This window comes from Zootoca vivipara, chromosome 9 (assembly GCF_965207765.1).
Source record: "Zootoca vivipara chromosome 9, rZooViv2.hap1.1, whole genome shotgun sequence".
Taxonomy (NCBI): domain Eukaryota; kingdom Metazoa; phylum Chordata; class Lepidosauria; order Squamata; family Lacertidae; genus Zootoca; species Zootoca vivipara.
This window is the reverse complement of record NC_142592.1, coordinates 32,930,226-32,950,912: the sequence shown is the minus strand read 5'-3', so window position 1 is coordinate 32,950,912 and position 20,687 is coordinate 32,930,226. Positions and strand designations below refer to the sequence as shown.

Genomic DNA, 20,687 nt, shown 5'->3' with positions numbered 1-20,687 from the left:
CTACTAAGCCTTTACTAATCGAACAAATTAGCATAGGAAACATAATAGAACACAGATAAAATTTGCCCTTAAAATGTGAAAACATAAACAAGGTTAAGCAGAAAACCTAGAGCAGTGCTATGCAAAACTGGCATAGCTTTATCTACATATTGACACGGGCAAGAAAAATGAGTTTCAAATGAATGACTTGAAGTCACATTATTTGTCTTCTACACCAATTCATGATTCTTTGAGCAGCAAAAATTTAGTGCACTTCATTAATTAATAAGAACACAAACATTTTATATGGCACCATATTATATGCTACACACACACAAGAATATATGCCTTAAAATTATAACAATTGCAGGCAGTATAAAGTCATCATCAGCTTTATTGTATTAGCCATTGGCCTTGACAGTTTTCAGGTAAAATTTCAAAATAAAAATAAATAAATAAAAAGAATTTTTTTCTAAACCCAATACAATAAAATTCTCAGTTAAGTTAAACTAAAAACATCCATTATCTAAAAAAATATCTATTATCTTCTTAGAACTCCTTAGTTGCCCTAATCCTTTACTCTTCTTTCACTTGAAGTTTGCTTGCAGTTAAAACATACAGTGCTGTTCTACGTGTCACAATGGATGTAATTTTTCTAATAGATGATTTCTCGGTCAGAACAGGATGTCAATCTAGCCCCCCCCCCCCGCCGCCCCATTTCCCCTTGGCCCATCATATAAGGGACATGAACAGAACTGATTACATTCTCCGGCTTGATTCAGGTTACAAATACAAATCCACTGGGAGACAGGAGCTTGTTTCAACCTGCCATTCAACATGGCAGAAGGCATAACCTGTAAGCAGAGTGTGAGAAAAGCATTCTGCAGGGTGAAGAATGTTAAATCCTCAAGGTATCTAAAACTATGATGGTCCTTTTAAAAGAGACAAAACCATTGATAGGCTTTAAATTGTTGCAACAACCTCATATACCCCCCCACCTGCCCCTGGACTTCATATATCCTGTCGCTTTGTTTTTTTGTGTTTTAGCTAGGTGATCCCATAATACTTCAGGCAAATTATACATTTGAGACAGCACTTTGGTGTGTGTGTGTTTTTTAAATTCTACTTGAGGAAAGATATGTCTGTTTTACTAATCATGTACTGTACACACATCTATGAAATCTCAATAACGTCACATGTATCCTTGTTCTAACCACTGGCCACCCTCCCTTTGCTGGGTTTGGTCAAAGTTCTCTCTCATCTATATAGGTGAAAACCTGAAGTGATGACCTGCTCCAAACCAGTTTTCACAATTCATTTCAAACACTGATCTCACCAGGGATGCAGGCAGGATTTAGCATCAACTGAAGTGGTGTCTCTGGGAGAATTGTCTTGTTCATGGACATGTTCTCATTCATGGACATGGGGGGAAGGCAAATGCTTCACTTGGCAACAAGCTGCAGTCCCACCATTCCTGACAATGGACCATCTAGCCGTCAGCAGCAGAGACTTCCACAGGGATGGGAATAAACACCACCTCCTCCTGAAAGGAGCCCCATGGTTTGGAACAGAAGGTAATAGGTTTATAATACCCCAGCATAACTACGAGCTGGGTTGAGGATGAACAACAAAGTTTGTCTGTTGTGGAGGAGCTCATCTTCCTGTCTTGTGGTCTGATTCTTCCTATTCAGGTCTCACCAGCCATGTTTAGCTTTGGGACACGGGGCACACTGTGTCTTCTCTCTCCAGATTCAGTGATGGTTGGGAAATTAAGGAATGAGTTGGGAAGAGAGCAGAGCTGGGAAGAGGGAGCCTATTAGGGTTGTTGTTGTTGTTGTTGTTGTTGTTGTTGTTGTTGTTGTTGTTGTTGTTTTAAAAAAAACCTTGCTGAATTAAAAGCAAACTTTGGGAAGTCCAGCTATTCAGTATTTGCTTTTGTCTGTTCTTTAGAAACAAACACTAGAATTTTAGCCAAAATTAACATATTCTTTCCTGATAGTTATGTATTTATGTTTTTTTATACTGTTAATCACCCTGTGATCTTTTGATGAAGGTGGTATAGAAATTTAATAAAATAATAATGATAATCACAACTTACCGTTAAAGCCAGGAGTTTCCCATATGTAAGATGAGCTGGGATGTGGTCTGTTTTGGCCCGCAGTGATTCAACATACCAGTGTTCTGCTTCAGGTAATCTGCTGAGCCTCATGTAGGCTTCCCCTGCACAGCAGAACGGGAAACCAATTAGAGGACATGGAGAGAGAGGGGGGAGAGAAAAGTGAGTTAATTTAATGGGATATAACCATTTAACTTAGTTCACAAGGCAGTCCTATCTGGAGATGTTGGGGATTGAACCTGGGACCTTCTGCATGCAAAGCAGGTGCTCTATCCTTGAGCTCCAACCTTTCTCTAGCATCACCACTGGAAACAGGATAGGATATAGACTTTGCTTCCAGTGTATTAAGGTATCAGGCTAGTTAACATGTAGCTGGCCTGGATAGTCCTGGGGCTTAGGGAGAAAAGCCTATGGGAAGAAAAGACTCTGCTGCTGCCTGAGGCTATTGTCTCTCTTCTTAACTGGAAAGGACTATCCAGGCCAGATTGTAATTCAAAACAAAGACAGGTGACCTTGGAAGCTACAGCTGGGTGTCACCCTTTGCCACATGACCTTGGGGTGTATTACAATATTGAAACTTAAACCAATCATGAAAAAACAAAAACAAAGCAGGGGTTCATTAAAACTCAACTGTCTGTTAATAGCACCAGATAGTTAATCAGGTCAATCAGAAAGCCCGATGAAAAAGAAAAGTCTACAGCTGTCATCTAAAAATTGATGTTATTGTCAGTGGGACCTCCTGAGGCAGCATTTTTCATAACTGGTGAACATTTTGCCAGTGAGCAACATCAAATAATTCCCTCTCAGTTTCCAGAAGAAGTTCATCAATAAAGGGTTACTAGTGCTATCACAGTCATGCAAACAGGTCAAAATCCCTGACAGCAATGGGGCATGTAAGGAAGCTTCATCCAGATATACCTGTCCTTGTTCTACTACCGTATGTTCAACAATATTTGATGTGCTGCCTTCTATATGAGAGTACACCAATTAAGAGGGAAAAGAAATACAGGACACCATGGGCTAGATTTCATACAATCATCTCAGAACAACTAAATCGTTGTAGATTGTCTACTAAAATTAGCTGCTCTCTGGAAGTTATCTTAGACTGTGCTGCCAGAAATTCCATTACTGATCCCTGAATGTCAAGCAGTATTAAAATGCATCACCATAAATATGCTCAACGATTATTTATATAGAACTTTCAGTTTGCAATATACATCTGTCTATAGCTGATAGTAACAGCTGCGGTGAGTTGGTTAAAAGTTTAGGCAATAAGATACTTGGAGCTTTATGGTGAAAAATAAGGGTTTCAAACACAAGAGTGTGGTGAACTTTAATGTGTTTCCCCTTTATATGAATTCATACACATAGCTGAACACAGGATGTTAAATTTCCAAGTATGTACTACACAGTAGCTTCTAAACATGTGAATATGGCTGAGTATACAGCAGAATTTTCTCCTGCAGCATCATATTTGTGAAAGACAAACAAATTATAGTTAAAAGCAGAAATAAGGATCAGCCAAAAGATTTCAGCAAAGTAAATTATTCATTTTTGTTGAAATAAATCAATTTTTATAGCTCCAGATGCTTCTTGGCAACCTGAATATGCAGTTTTGGGGGGGGGGAGCAAAAGGAGGCTTAAAATATTAAGGCCTGTAAAATGCTACTGTTTGTTACAAAAAAAATGACAGACACAAGCAAATCCTCTTTGCTTACACTGTCCCTTTATATGGGATGCATGCATTTGCTGAATGTGTTTTAAGGGTCCAATTTACTTTAGAACTAGGAGCCTTTAGAGCTCACTTGTTTGAAAATACAAGGGATGTGTACAATTTGTACCTTTTGCAAACACATGAGGACAGACCAGTTAACCTGTGGCAAAGCAGATGTTGCTGAATTACAACTCCCATCAGACCCAGCAAAGCCCAGTACTCAGAGATGATGCGATCTGTAGTTCAAGCAACATCTGGAAGGCTACAGGTTAGCCATCCTGATGGACTAACAGATTTAAACCTCTTGAAACAGGTCTCTAAAGTCTATGCTACATGCAACAGCATTTTTGGTACATTTCAATTGCTGCATAGCACATGTTGATTTACAGAATGGCGAACGAAGCTCTGCAAAGCATTTGTTAAGGAGTTACCATGCAAATATATTGGTTTGCTTTGTTTAAAATATTTCTTAATCGCCCATCATTAAAATATACCAGCGTGAATAAAAATTCACAGGTACCGAATAAAGGACACATCTCCTCCCAGGCACATATCCCCAATAACGAACACTACCGCCGCCACCAACAAACCCCACACAAATTAAAAACAGTTAAAAGATTTTTAAAACAATGGTAGCAGTGGCCTTGTCTCTGCTTTGTAGCTGGTGCTGCAGCTAGGAGATGCAGATTGATTGCAGATGCAGAGGTCACAAGACTACAGCTGTGCTCAGCTGCTGGGGCTGGCTTGCCTAATGGTGAGAGGCTCAGCAGGTAGAAGGCTACTAGGAGAAAAGAGATAGATGTACCATAGATGGCAAAAAGACTGAATAGTAGAGAAAGGGCAGTGGGTATACTGAATCAAAAGCCTTGCTTCCCCTTGTAGCTTTTTTTGGGGGGGGGGAGACCCCCAAAGAGAAAGAATAATGGCAGATGAAACTGATGGAGTATGTGGAGATGGAGAAACTGATGGGGAAGATCCATAACCAGGAATATCAAGTATTTACTAAAGACTCGAGTAAATTTGTAATGTACACACATTGTAATTGTACAGTGTAAAAGAACACTGTAAACAGTTAAAATCTTTGGCAGAGATATAAGGACACTTGTAATGTGGAATTATTTATGATAATTATGGTTAAGTAATAGATAGATAATGGTAAAAGATGAGGCAAACTTAAATTTAAATGTGGAATCCAAGGAGGGAGGGAGGGAGGAGGTCTGAAGGTTCAAAAGAACCTTGTATTTGAATGTTTGAAAAGGTTATGTTTTATATGTATAAAATTATCAAAAACCTAATAATTTTTATTTATTTTTTAAAAAAAGACACCCGAGGCTTCCAGTTTGGTGTCCCGCGGGCTGGAAATGTGGCTGGGCTGGAAATTTGGCTGGAGGCTTGAAGAAACAGGGGTTTTTGGCTCTGTTCCCCCCTCGGTACCCCAGGGAGGATGTCCCTGGGGGCAAAGATGAACCGCGGCACAAGGGGAGTCTGGGTGCCGGAAAAGAAATTCGAACAGCACGGAGGACCCCATAACCAAACGCCGGTTCACCACAACAAGCCAACAGCGAGCTTGGAACCGTGGTGAGCTCAAGGAACAGATTTCCTTCTAAAGAAGCTCCAAATGCTATTAAACAGATGGGAACCCATCTGTTTATTGGAGTGGTGGAGATCTCGGAGGCTAAGAAAATTGAATTTATGGAGTTTCGGGTATCTCCCTTTTCCAACAATTATGGAACGTATGAAAGACTCTCGTACATAGCAACAAATGTTATATTTTCATGCGGACATTTTTTGCCCTGTATTGTGATGTGTTAGTGCTCACAATTTAATACAAAGATAGGAAACGTATATGCAGTGTAGAACTTTGAGCTGGCCTTGCATCAACAAAAATATTGTGATTAATGACAGCTTTGCTCTTTAAGTGATGATACATGTAACAGAGAAAGATCAATTGTGAGACTTCTAGTACAGTCCCAAGAGAAATCTGATGACTTTTTATAATGCATCCATAGAGTCTGTGTGATAGAAATACAACTGTACGTACATTACTTAAATCATAGCATAAAAAGGGAAAGGTAGGGAAAGATTCATTAATTGCCCAAGAGAATACCAAAGTCTTAATTATGCCAGACAAAAATTGTTATATGAAGTGAAAGATTAGGAACTGTTTAATATATGCAGGCTGTGAGGCACCTTGTTTAGCATAGTAATTGAATGTCATCTTAGTATTTAAGGGACAAGGGGGAAAGAGGCAATTATATTTTACTTTATTTCTCAGTGGGGGCAAATTGTAACAAAATCTGGATTTACATAATCTGAATAGAGGAGGTACGCATTCTGTTCCAGATTTAAAAGACTATGCCTGTAGGGTCTTCCCTTTGGTTTATTCCCAGTTAATAAAAATGTCTCACGATTCAACGTTGGCTTCAAGTACAGAAAAATAAAAATGAAAACATTCCACAAATATTGGTGCAAAGGAACATGTGCTACAATGCCCAGAACACTTAAATCAATTCACTTCCACTTAAAACTCTCCTTGTTTTATTAAATACAATAAGTGTAAGACAAGGGGTGTCAGCTTGAATACAGACTGAACTGAAGCACTCTGGGCAAGTAAGAGAGGTGAAGAACACATTGTTAAGGCTTCCGAAAAGCTGCTCACCTTGCCATCTGTGGCAAGTAAGAACTATTTTCAAGTGAACAGGCAAACTTTCACAAGGTAGGGGTTTTGTTTCTTTCATTCTGTCAGTAACTAACACATGTGTGTGCTGTGTGGTTTTATCTGCAAGGCTGTGTTAATATGACATTCACTGAATACTGGAGCAAATATGACCTTCGCTGAATACTGGAAACAAATTATGGGATGGTGAAGCTAACTACGTGCACTTTCATTTCAATTCCTGATTGAATTTGAGGAAGCAATAGAGGAAGCAATAGATTGAAATAGAGAGCAAAAAGAAACAAAAAATTGTCAAGACTGGTAGTGATGGTGGTCTTTTGCAGAATAATTTGGAGGTCCAATGACACCTTTTGTTACTAGTGAAGCGCATAGCTTCCTATGACTGTTATGTGGAATTTGTTTTGTTCTGTTTCTTTTCCTTTTTTTTTATAATAATTTTTATTAATTTTCAAACAAAACTAAACAAACTACACAACTACACAGACATACAATACAACACTGTCCCTTCGTTTTCCCTCCACCCACTGGTCCACCTCTGCCACCAGTGAAACCCGTGCGCTTTGAGAATCAAAGGGGGTCCATTGTGAGCTGGGTTTGACCTCCCCCCTCCCTCCTCCCCCCTCTTCCCCCCCCTGCCACTGAAGGGACAGGAATGGAGGAGCTCTGAGGATTGGTTTCCCCCAGCTCTTTCATAAACATACTTAAACAAATAAACACATAACAATAGTAGGGGAGAATTTTAACTCCCCAATTCTTATTATCTTAACCTTATAATTGTGACTTCCTCGATAGTCTTCCTCCTGGTTTTCCCTAAACCAAATCTAAAAGCTTATGGCGGGTTTTCTATTTCAGTTTAAAATCCTTTTCTTATAATATTAACTCAATCCTCCTCCTTTTCCATGCTGCCCTCCCACAGGCCCCCTCCTGCCACAAGAGGAACCTGTAGGGCACAGCATTTCCAAGGTTCCATTATATCCCCTCCTCACCCCTCCTAGCACTCCCTGCCACTGAGTAGCTCAGAGTAAGGAGAGGAGAGTAGGCAGCTTTCTGCCTAAAAACCTAACTTAACTTAAAAAAATTTACATTAACTTAAATACTTTCCTAAGCCGTTCTTATGTCTCCCTCCAGAAAACCCAGCTTATTTTCTTTCATTTTTACACTCCATCTCCTCTCCCTAAGTCTTTTCCCCCAATTGGATCAGCATTTCCGTTAACAGGCCAAAATTTCGAAAACCGTCTTTCAAAAACTAAAAGTAAAACTTTTAACTAGATTTTCATCCCACACCCATTCTTTCCCATGTCCGTCTCCAGGCCCTTGTCCCCCTCTGCCCCTGTCTTTCCCATTCCTCACTGACATCACCCCACATTCCAACCCCTCCAGGATCTTCAAGTCCATTAAACCTCAAGTTCCTTTGCTTCTCATTTTCTTGCTCTGCTTGTTTTTCTTCCTTTTGAAGTCCATGCTTTGCTTCATCCCAATCATATTTTTTATAGTCCAAGTCCTCTTTAAAATTTTCATCAAATTGTTTCTCCTGGCAACCAGTCTCAATCTCCACAGTCTCCAAATTCAAATTTTCCTCTAAGTCACGGGTGTCAAACACAAGGCCCGGGGGCCAAATCCGGCCCGCCAGACCTCGTCATGTGGCCCGCCGAGCGCCACAGCCAGCGGAACCCAGCAGCGGGACCTTGCTGCTGAAGCGCAGCGCCAACAAACAGCTGGGGCCGGGGGGGTAGAAAGGCGGCCGGAGCAGCGCTGCGTGGAGCGCCCCGAGCCACAGCAGGAGAAGGAGGAGGCAGCTTGCCGGGTCAGCTGCACGGAGAGTCCCGCGCCTCTGCGACGCAGCAGTGCCCTGTAGCACTTTGAATCCTCCTCCTCCTGCCACGGCTCGGCGCCTGGAAACGGCTGCTGCTACTGAAGCACAGACAAAGCACCCAGCAGCGCCGTGTGGAGGAGGAGGATTCAAAGTGCTACAGAGCACTGCTGCGTCCCAGAGGCTCGGGACTCTCCGCACGGCGCTGCTGGGCACCGACCCGGCAAGCCGCCTCCTCCGCCTCCTCTTGCCTCACCTCCTCCTCCTCCTGCCGCGTCTCAGCCTCATGAATGTGAGCTCAGCAGCGGCTCAGCCTCACGAACGTGCAACTCTGAGGTTTTACGCACTTCTCCTAAAACGGACACCCGCTGCCTCATGCTGCACGGAAAATGCTTTTTGCCCCTGGGTCCTTTCGCGCTCTTTTCTGGCGCTGAATCAAGGCGGCGACCCCCCCTTCCCTTTCTTTCTTCCCCTCTCTCGTTCTTATTCTTTCTTTCCCTCTCCTTCCTTCCTTCTTTATCTCTGTCTTCTCTCCCTCTTTCTTTTTCTTTCCTTCTTTATTCCTTCTTTCCTACTCTTCTTTCTCTCACCTCTTTCCTTCCTCTCTCCCTCCTGCTCCCTCTTTTCTTCCTTCCTTCCTTCTGTCCTTCCCATCTTTCTTCCTCTCCCTCATTCTTATTCTTTCTTTCCCTCTACTTCCTTCTTTCTAAACCCTTTCCGTCTTCTCTCCCTCTTTCTTTTTCTTTCCTTCTTTATTCCCTTCCTCATTTCCTACTCTTCTTTCTCTCCCCTCTTTCCTTCCTTCCTCTCTCCCTCCCACTCCCTCTTTTCTTCCTTCCTTCCTTCCTTCCTTCCCTCCCATCCCCTCCCTCTCCTTCTCCCTCTCCTCAGAAACATAGGATGCTGCTTTATACTTCTGGCCCTTAAACCCTGGAACCAGGAGAGCAGCTCCAGTGAGTCAACCTCAGCCAGTCCCTTTGGTGAAGGGTGGTGGCTCACTGGAAGAACATCTGTCCTGCATGCAGAAGGACCCCAGCATCTCCAGGTACTAGTAGCTCTGCAAAGGTCCTGCATGAAACCCTAGCGAGCCTCCACCACCCATTGCAGTTACCAAAAATCATTTTTCAATAAATTGTACAATAATTGTACATTTGAATATCTACTTGCCATTATTCTGACTATGTTTCTGCTTTCAGAGCTAGTTATTACTTACATTATTACAAAAAACAGTAATAATTGAATGCAGTGACAATAATTTATGATAATAAAGAGTGGACACATAGTCCTACAGATACAACCGGCCCTTTGAGGGTGACCAAACTGCTGATGCGGCCCCCGATGAATTTGAGTTTGACACCCCTGCTCTAAGTCCTGGACTTGGACTTCAACCTCAGCTTCTGGTAAATTGGGATGTTGCCGTTCCTTGTAAATGTCCTCCCATGTTTGTAGATAGTTTAGCACAGCCTCCTGGAAGGCTCGAGAGTACTTTGTTTTCATACTTTTCCTAACCGCAGACAAACAGGAGGTGGAGAGCAAAGGGTGCTGGAAAATTCCTTCCTTAGACGATCGACTCCATTTTGGCTGCTCTTTTCCTTTGTCTTTTGATTCAATCACAAATCCATTCTTAGTTCCAATGTTACATAGTTCTAACACATTTTCAGTCAATTTTTACTGATCACAACAGTACAATAAATCCACCCGGTCTTTTGACAGTTTGACAGCTTTTGACAGCTGTCAAAACACTCTCCCCCTTTTTAATGCTGTACCTCAAGGGGTGCCGGACTCGGGAGTTGAGAGGGTTCGAAAAAGTCTTTCTTTCTTTCGGGTCCACAATTCCAAATGCTTTTCGTCGTTCGGCTTAAGATTTTTTAAAGTGCCTCCCAGTTTTCCATTAGGAAGAGACCGACTTCCGTTACTTTAAAGTCTCTCCTATTTTTCCAATTGTTAAATTTAGAGTCCGTAATCAAAATTCCACTTACTTTATGGAAACCTTTAACTTTGTTCGGAAGAATCCGCCGCTTGCCGGGTCAGGACTCGGAGCTTCACTTCTCGGAGGTAAGATTAAGCCCAAAATGGCTCCCGCGGTTCCACCCCACCGGCTCTCGATCGCTCTACTGAGCTCTCGGGCAGCGGGGGATCCGCAAAACGGAGCAGCCGCTGGGCGCGTGAGTCACCGGGACTCTCTACCCGGTGCTTTTACGGGGAGTCCGCTCGCTCTGCAGACTCCCCCCCCCTCCGCGAAGCCAGGGACTTCGGCGCGCGAAGTCCCTGCGTCCTTCTCTCCGCCGCGACAGACCGGAAGTCTGTTTTGTTCTGTTTCTATGGTATCACTTGTTTAGGTTCTTAAAGGTGTTACACTTTGTGTAACAATTAATTAACAAGCTGAAATAATGATGATGGTGATAATTTCAAAGCAAATGTTTATCTGAGTGTACATTTATATCTATAAAAAACCATATCTATATACAAAACTCAGTCTCATGAGTTCCCTATCTTCTCTGGCACCACCGCAAAGAAGAGATTGGATGCTTCTGTTTCTGTTTCTATCTATCCACTCTTTGCCATTGTGTCCAAACCCTGACAAACTGTGGTCATTCTTAACTATGGTTTATGTAAACAAAGCCAGCTTCAAGCAGTAGTATGGAAGTATGGCCCTAAGACTCGTATACATTACACAAAACTATAGTTTAGCATTATCTTGTAACTTGCGTAGCTCATGTCTGGGTTCCATCATTCAGTCTCATTGTCAGCTACTGTGAAAGAGAAATACCTACATGGGAAATAACTCTGCAGTTCCCTTTAATCTTATCATTCACCCTTAATACCAGTAAACCCCCATCTGTTTACAGATGTTAACACTGTGGATATAGGACTGGTCCATGTGTAAGTGATCTTATGTCAAAATGTCAATGAATTAACTACCGTAGATCTCTCGTGTATTTAAGTGAGAGGATAAAAAAAGAGAGAGAGATAGCATATTGTTGTTGGGTACACATATAAATCATACTATAAATGTTTTTGTGTCAGAACTATGACATGAAATGCAACTTTTTAGACCAGGTGTGGGGAAACCTTTGGCCCTCCAGATGTTGCTGAAGTACAACGTCCATCAGCATCCACAAGCATGGCTAATTCCCAGGGATTATGGGAGTTGTAGGCCAGCAACATTTGGAAAGCCAAAGGTTTCCCGCAGCTGATTTAAACAATGACCTAAATATTTTATAGCCTAACTTATGCATGAATAAATCCAACTGTACAAGAAATCCAAATGTAAAGAGATAAGATGTATTTTATAATACAGTGGTTCCTCGGGTTAAGAACTTAATTCATCCTGGAGATCTGTTCTTAACCTGAAACTGTTCTTAACCTGAGGTACCACTTTAGCTAATGGGGCCTCCCGCTGCCACCGCACGATTTCTGTTCTCATCCTGAAGCAAAGTTCTTAACCCGAGGTACTATTTCTGGGTTAGCGGAGTCTGTAACCTGAAGCATCTAACCTGAAGCATCTGTAACCCGAGGTACCACTGTATATCTATGTATATAAATGAAGAGTGCTCCTTCAACATGCATCTGGGCCAGGCATCCCCAACCTTTGGCCTTCCAGATGTTTTAGACTACAATTCCCATCATCCCTGACCACTGGTCCTGTTAGCTAGGGATCATGGGAGTTGTAGGCCAAAACATCTGGAGGGCTGCAGGTTGGGGATGCCTGGTCTGGGCAGAGCAAGAACACCTTTCATTTCTGTATCAAAAGCCTCTGGAGAGCTCAAGCACCTTGATCTAATTTGTAAGTGTTTGTTAACACAGTTGATTTCTATTTATTTCGCTTGAATGGTTCCTTATGGACCCAGACATCCAATAAATACTGAGCTTAGTTAATTGGCTTCACTCGAATATTAAAAAAAGTAATTTAGCAGAATCAACAGCTAAAACGGAGATGCAAAATGAAATCCAAAGTTAATCAATTTCAACAAGGAAGAGAGAAATCGTTTAGACCGTAAGAGTTCTGCAATCCTATAACCTCCAGAGCATGAACAAATCATGATCGAAATGAGGGCCCTGAACTCAGCTTGGAAACACCAGATTGTCTTTTATAAAGGTATTCACATTCATCAGATAAAGAAGAACACGTTGTTACTAAGATTTTGCATAAACTAACATTTATTCTGATACCTATTTTGGTATATAGAGTACATATTAGATAAATGAGCCATTGCATATGGCATGACAAAACGGAAACAACAATTAGAATACCAGACTTTTTTTTCTAGATTTCCTAGATAGAAATTATATGCACTGGCCCTTTTCACATGACATGGTAAGTCATAAACTATGTCTTACCATGAATGAACAGCGTGCTAGTGCATGCTGTTGAATTGTTCCCATTTCACTCTTTACTCCCTATAGCCAGGAGAAACCACAAACCTTGACTTATCATGATGTGTGAACCAACATTAATGGTTTCTACCAAATCAACCATGACTGGTAAGCCAGGGACAAACCTTGGATTAATATCATGGTTTGCAGAGAAACAAGTTGTGAGTGCTGATATACTCATCATGGTGACTCCAGCCTGATGGCTTGTTTCTCTTGGCTCCAAGAAGAATGGAGCAATACAGGAATCATTCACCAGCATGAATTTATGCCTTAACTGTGCTGTGTCAACGCGGGGACACACACACACACACACACACACACACACACACACACACACAGTCTTTGGCTTGGATCCAAAGATGTCTTGCCCAAGTGGTATTTTGCTTCTATAAGGCAGCCTAGTCAAATTCTACAAATTCCCTTGACCTGCTGCAGTCTCCCATGTCCCATCACATTGCATTCCAAAGGGTCCAACAGCTGTCAGGAATGGCTTCTCAGAGACAGGAGGCTGTAGCAGGGGAATGATGATGAACTGTCACAACCACATGGCAACCTGGTGCATATTCATGTGTTCTTTTCAAGTAGGGCAGCCACCCATACAATATGGTAGGTTGGTTATTATAGACTCCCCCAAATTATATTCAACTGGTTTGCAACTAGACCTATTTTTTGAGTTTCAGGAATATCTACCAATCAGACAAGCTTCTTAGGTATCGTGTTTTTCTTTCTGAAGCAACCCCCCCCCCCCAAAAGAAAAGGCCCTGCTGAAACCAATTCACTCTGAACGACACTAAAGTTACACAGTTTAAGAAATATTTTGTATACATTAATCTATCAATTTGCAAATGTGGTAAATTAGTATTGACTAGGGTGAATCAGACTATTACTGTTTTTTAGACCCATTGCTTATGTTTGTTTTAAAGCTATCGGATTGTTTAATATTGCATTGGCTTTGACTATATAGAAAACAACACATGCAATCCTTCGCTGACAAAAGGAACCACCAACCAGTTTCACAAGTAATGCTAAGCCATAGTTAACCTAAACCAAGATTTATAAAACAACAATCCACGGCTTACAAGTTTAGGGTGTTTGTGATTAACAAACTATTTAAGATGCTGGGTTGGGTTTGGACAATTGAATTAAACCGTGGCTTGGTTTTTATGCAAACCAGGCCACTGTGTCACCATTGGCATGTCTAAAGCAGCCCTTCTTTTTATACCACAGCTCAAAATTTGTGTCGACCACCCCGTGATCAACTTATACAACTACACTGTAAGTGCCAGAAACCACACTGCTGTTACTATGGATTTCCAAGTCTTCACACTCGGCACATGCTTACAAGACGGAAGTTGACAGAATGTATTATTAAGTTGTTCAGGGGCATCTTCATGAATTCTTGTGCATCTTGTATGCCCTCCTTCTAGCAACATCTGCAGAAAAACGTCTGCCAAGTGTATTGCTCTGCTTTCCTTTGGTCCACATCAGCAAGACCAAGTGGGTGGTCTTGTCATCTGAGCAGCCTATACACACTACCCAGGCTTGTGTCCCAGAGAGCTCACTTTTGTGCTGCTAATGCAGCAAAAACAATACAGGTGGCAGCAGTTACCAGTTTCTGCAGCCACAGCAGGCGCTGTGAATCTCCAGCGGTTTGACTTCACTCCCAGAGGCACACTCCATTGTCACCTGAGACAGACAGATGCCAAAAACAGCTGCAACAACTACCTGTACATATGCCACACCTGAATTTCCGAGTTTGGCACCTAATATTTACAATAAGCAAGGAAAACCATGTGTATTTGAAGAGGGATACCTAATTGTGACCAGTAATTGTAGGCACAAATGATGAAGAAAGTGTGAACATACCACCTAGATGATTTATCAAAATTACACCTGAAGGACAGGCACTCAGCTGCACTTAGAGGAATGAAGTTACAGGGGGAAAATGTGTGTAACCAATGATCTGAAACCTGAGTATATCAGCCTTGCTCTCTTTCCTATTACCTTTTAATATTAAAATTAAGCCCCTATGCTCCAACTTACATTTATACCATTAAGCTGACTAACATATGAATTATTCTAGCAGGTGGGCTTGTGTGGTTTTAAGAGCAATGCAACACAATCAACTGCATAATATCATATTTCCAGGACAGAAAAGGACCAAGCAAGCCTAATTTTAACATTAAACTACTCAAGTTCCCATAGGGACCATTATTTCTTTTGACCCCAAGAATTAATTGAAGCCTTAAAACAAAATAGATTACCTATTTAATGCAGCTGAGCTGGACTTTAGCCTTTGTATGGCATGTCCGAATGCCAAGCCAATTAATCTGTGTTACCCTTATACTTTCTTCTTAAAATGAAGTGCCAAAAAAGGAAAACATACACCAAACACTTCATGCAATCTTAAAAAATTAGTCTGATAATCATTTTAAATCATACCAATTCTCCCTTTTGAAAGTGAAATGAAAAGACTGATAAATTGTTTTCCTTTGGTAAAGGGCCAAACATATGGTTTCCTTAGTTTGATTCAAGACCACCTGGCCAAATAAATCACACCAATACTGCAAACCAAATTTATTTCACAATTTCATATACGATGCACATTCTGGGTAGACAATGCAAGAATGACCATGATACCAATAAGTAGAAGAGAGAACTAAACAGTTAAACTTTAAACCTGAAGGCTAAAAATGTCAATCTACAGTAAAAGTAGCAAAAAAATTAAAGTAGGAACCAGCTGGCCAGACCAGTGAGGCAAAAGCCACTGGGCATATTCCTTGAAAATCATGGAAAACAGATGGTATAAGTGACTTAATATTAACCGTTTAACACTAAATAGTTAATAATAGGTCTAACTGGAGTTCTTGTTCTTTGAAAGCACCATTACATATTGTAATGAAAGAGTTAAACAGACCCACTTTTATTTTTGCAATAAACCTTAGTTCAAATAAAACACAACACCCATGAGCATTTATCTTCTCAAGCTTAGAATGTCCAAAGCTTTCTACAGGGAGTTAGTTCGGCTATCTTACTGTGTGGTGAGCAAGGAAGAAGAAGAAGAGATATGCAGGGCTATGTGCAAGACTAGTTTCAGTCCTTTTCAATAATTATGGTAAGTGGAAGTACAAATAATTTGTTTGTCCCTTTCCCAGTTTGTTCAGAAGAAGTCAGTTCAGGGAATCTAGTCAATGTACAATGGCAGCTACCTAGAACATTAAATCTCAAGTCCTGAAGATCACACCTGGCTCAGAATATCCTTGCTATATTAAAATACTGTATATAATTATTTAAGTTCTTTGTCATAAGAAAATAAAATGAATGTCCAACTTGCATAATACAAACTCTTTTCAGACATTCAGCTGAATGCAGGTTGTGGGCAGTATGGGATCCTGGTCACAAGCTGTTTGCTGACTAAACACACACATTTGCAGATATAAACAGAGCCATATGGTGGCCAGAAGATTATGATGGTTTTATATCAACTAGTTGCCCATCCGTGTGCTAATCCTGACAAACTCTTTACTAGTCTAGGTCAGGATCAAGTGAAAGACAGCAGTTGAAAGACAGCAGGTGATTTAAGCCCTTAAATCACCTTTGGATGCTCTGATTCCATGGGCTGTAGACTGGAAGAAAGGTCTTGGGCCAGGAGCAAACTATTAAATGCAAGCTCGCTCTCCTGAGACAATTATGGAGATTCCCTCTTGGGAAGGTCCGACAGGCCCTCTTTTTTAATCACTTCTAGATATGCTCTTAAGGTTATTTTATTCCAACAGGCATTCAGAGTTTGAAATTTGTCTTGCCTGATTCATCTGCTACTGCTTTTTTACTGTGAGTTTTATGTATTGATCTTTTGTTGCTTTAAATTGGTTTTATTGACTGTACAGCACTTTGGATACACAAATGTAGGAAAGTGGTTCATACATAATCTAAACCACAAACCAAAAACCAGTGCAGACATCTAGGCTTCTCACTGTCTGATCAAGGAGTCTGGTACCACCCCCCCCCAAAAAAAACTTCTGTGGAAGACATTACACAAAAACATTTGTACACATGTATGGTTCTAGTTGCCCATGTGAATGTACATTCATGGGTGACCGGGGATGAGGTCTGTTTCCACAATCCTCATCAAACTTTGAAAGTATGAAGAGGGAATAATACATTCTCTAAAAAAATTAATTTACCAGAAAAACAGAAATATGTACCATGGGCAGAACAATAAGGTCTCAGTGTCTCATATATAATGGCCAATATAAATAATCCTGATTGAAACTGCAGGAATCGAATGGGGAGCTACAAATAATCTAATCACCTTGATGGTGAATATGCTGAATTTTCTTTTCAAATGTTTGCTTTGTACTCACCCATCATGTTATATAAACTTTGTGGTGCAAACTGCCTTGGCATTTTCTGTATTGCTTCTTTGTAAACTGTAAGGGCATCCTGTGGGGTGGGGGCAGGGGGAAAGAAAGAAAGAAATTTTCTTATTAGAGCACGGATTTCAGAAGCAATTTTTACATGCAAATTTAATACAAGAAAGATGCAATTGTCTTCATTAATCATGAAGAGGGTCACATTCCCCACTTATAAAAAAGTCAACAAAAAAGATGAATCTCTTCAACGCAATGCAGAATAATTTTCATCATTTCCCATCTCATTTGAAGAAGGGGAAATGGAATATTTAAGAACTTCCAAAGGCTCATTAGCTTACATTTAAAATTCTGTAGAATGACACAATATACAAATTAGGATTTAACTACAGACGAATATTTTTATTATGTGATTCAAATGCTCACAATGATAGCTCTCGATTACTATAAACACAAATCACTATTACAATCTGTATTGTTTCATACAAAAGGCTGGCAGAATATGAAGGACAACTGATTTTATGCAGAATGCATAAAATACAAGCAGCTCTGCACTGAGGCTTATTCAGCTGGGCTACTTTAGCCCAAGCATAAACATATAAAAACCACAGGACAAGGGCCAAAGCTCACTAGGGAGCTTAGCGATAGAGAAACTCCTCTGCATGCAGAAAGTCCCCAGTTCCTGGCATCTCCACATGGGGCTTGGAAAGACTCCTGTCCAAAACGCTGGAGAACTGCTGTCAGTCAGTGCAAAGAGTACTGAAATAGATGCAGGACCTGCCTGCTCATGAGGCTCAATGAGGCACTCACCTCAAATAGCAACAGGGACAACAGGGGACAACAGGGAAGGCAGATCCAGGGCCCTCAGGAGGGTGCTGTTTGCTGCCTCCTGCACTTGTCACCCGCTGCCGCCTTCTTCACCACCACTCCTCCTGCTCCTCATTGGCCTCCTTTATTCTTCCCCGCTGCATTTAGCATGCCAGGGCTTCCCTGGCCACCTCCAGTAACATCAGGTATTGGCGGAGGTGGAGGGATGGAGTAGTGTGTGTGTGTGTGTGTGTGTGTGTGTGTGTTTTCTAGCCCTGGATGGATGGACCCATGAGTATAAGGGTATAAGGCAGCTTCCTATGTTCCGATATTTGTTCATAGTTTATTTATTGCAATTGCTTGAAATTTATTTTCGTTCTCGCTGAATGGCACCCTCCCATACCCTTTGCAGATCTCTAGAAGTATCATGCTGGGCCCAAAGCCATGTTCTCGCAAATAAAAATGCCCAAGAACAATTTCCTCTCAATGTAAGGACAAAGATACTGATATTCAAAACACAAAGAACACAGTGAGTGCTAGTGGTAGATCATACTTTATTGTTTCAGCCATCTTTGATTCTGCCTTCCCTGTGCTGCCTCACATACCTTCAGGAAATGCAAAGGGTTAGGGAAGATAAGGATGAGCAAAAATCACCCACTGGCCCAGCAAGGGTGGAACGCTGCTAAGCACAACACTGGACTCAACCAATTGGTTTTAAGCAACTATTATAATGAAGTTTGTGAAGGCATCTAACATGGTTGTGGAAGGAAAAAGGTCTCACCTCATACTGTCCTTGTTCATGGTAGAGTTTCCCCAAATTATAAAGGCAGCTAGTAACCGAGCTCTTGTGAGCATGTGGATCTTTTAAATTTTCATCAGGAATTTCTGAACACTTCAGGAATGTCTTCCTGGCTTCGTCAGCCTTGCCTTGGTTCATTAAGATGATACCAGTATTTAAATAGGCAGCTGTGTGAGAGAAAAATAAAAGATATCACACATTCATATGAGACCCCACTATAGCCAGGCTTGCTTAAAACCATCAAAGCCATGATGACTACAGTTGCTAGTACTTATTTCTAAAACTAGACTGATCTTTACAATCTCCAACATGGTCCAATTCTTTATTGTCATAACCGTATGTTATAAAGGAACCTGCAGCCCTCCAGATGTTGCTGAACTTGTCCCATCATGACTGACAATGGTCATGCTATAGATTAAAAGTCTCTTGCCACAACCCACTCCTCTAGAGAAGATTATGTACGATAAAATGCCACATTCTACTACTGCAACAAGAAAAACATTTGAGCCCCAACCAGGTAGGTATGTGAATCTGAAGAGCAAACAAAGCTTCTGTCATAAAATTCAGCAGGAATGGTAGCTATTCTCCAAATAAATAAGGAAGGCTGGTAATGAGCAACCTTTGCATGTAGGGGGGCTTAGGAGGTATTATGAAAAATACCTATGCGCAAGCAGAATCCCTCCCTTGCGCACAATTAATTCTTTACAGATAAAATGTATTTTTCGGCTCTCTCTTCCAAAAGTGGTATTTATACCACAGCACGAGAGAAAAGCATCTTTTAAAAATAAATGAACATGCAGCTTTACTTACAGGCTAAAGTAGGTCTGCTTCCAATGGCCAATTTATAGTAATGTAGTGCTTCTGAAAGCCTGCTGTTCTCCTGTAGCAACAACCCTCTGCATTTAGAAGAAAAATGGAGGGGAAAAATATAATTGTATAGAGAGTGAGAATTTAATTAAAGTAACAAGAGTCAAATTTATTGGTCTATGTACTGGCAATATACTGTAAAACAAAAACGTTTAACCACAAGCAAGGAAGAAACTAAAAAGAGGTGAATTTCTAAGTACAAAAGCTTAAGCAGTTCACTAAAACATTTATATTTATATATGCAGGAAAAGGCCGTTTAAGGCAAGCATTTTTATAGCTGTTTATGTTATTTAGGATAATTTGTTCTGTTTAGCTCTCTTGATTAAGGAATCTGAATGCTAAGAAAATGGGATTTTATAAATATGCATTTTTGTAACCTCCAAAGCCTTGATGCAAAACCTCAAAGATTTTTTTAAAAAAAATGGTTACGCCATTTGTGCTGATGCAAATGATAGCCTATGTTTGCATGGGACTGGTCCTCTGCATGGTTGAATACTGTTATGAATAGTCAATAGCAATGTCTGCACACATTCTAGTAGTGTGTTTTTGGTTGGAAATGATTGAAGCTTTTGAAAACTGAATTATTTGTTCTTTCAAGAAAAAATGGTATCAAACCCAGGCCTTTGTATTAAATACAACAAAACATCTGCAGAATGCTTTCAGGAAGTGGCTGCGTGGGTACATCCAAATAACACAGAAAAAGTTTGAGAGGGGTGTCTTCTTAAACAGCACATATCTTTCAGAGGAAATGCATGCAGTCCACAAAGAGTAATCTCTTTGCTACAAAAACTGAACCCCACAAATTTTTGGTTCAGCTCCCACTTAAAATAAATTTCAGTGTTTGGAATTTCCATCAATGGCATGTTAAATCTAGAGGGAGAATACTACAAAAGAACAAAAAGACAGCTGCACAGACTGGTAGCGTTCCTGCTGAAATGTTTTTGGGAAATGTTTCTTTATCAAGGAGATGTTTGGCTGCTGAAAACGAAGTCGAATACTGTGAAGACAGTACCAGTGGATGGACAGAACATAGTGTCAATCTCCTGGATACTCTCAAACCAATCATGGCTGGGATGGGAAGCATTCAATCAGGAAGGAGAGAGGTTGGAAAAGGTTGAATTTATAAGTGTAACTGCAAGATAGGGCCTTGCTAGTGATTTGTTTAGTACCG

General features: G+C 40.9%; 1 protein-coding gene across 1 annotated transcript in view; it reads right to left on the bottom strand.

Annotated features, from left to right (window-relative positions):
* TMTC2 (transmembrane O-mannosyltransferase targeting cadherins 2) overlaps positions 1–20,687 on the bottom strand; it is a 184,278-nt gene that overhangs the window by 37,500 nt on the left and 126,091 nt on the right. Inside the window, exons 5-8 of the mRNA XM_035126826.3 lie at positions 19,460–19,545; positions 18,632–18,816; positions 17,038–17,116; positions 2,078–2,199 (exon numbers count right to left, since the gene is read on the bottom strand). Coding sequence (XP_034982717.3) covers positions 2,078–2,199; positions 17,038–17,116; positions 18,632–18,816; positions 19,460–19,545 — 472 coding nt within the window. The remainder of the gene's footprint in view (positions 1–2,077; positions 2,200–17,037; positions 17,117–18,631; positions 18,817–19,459; positions 19,546–20,687) is intronic.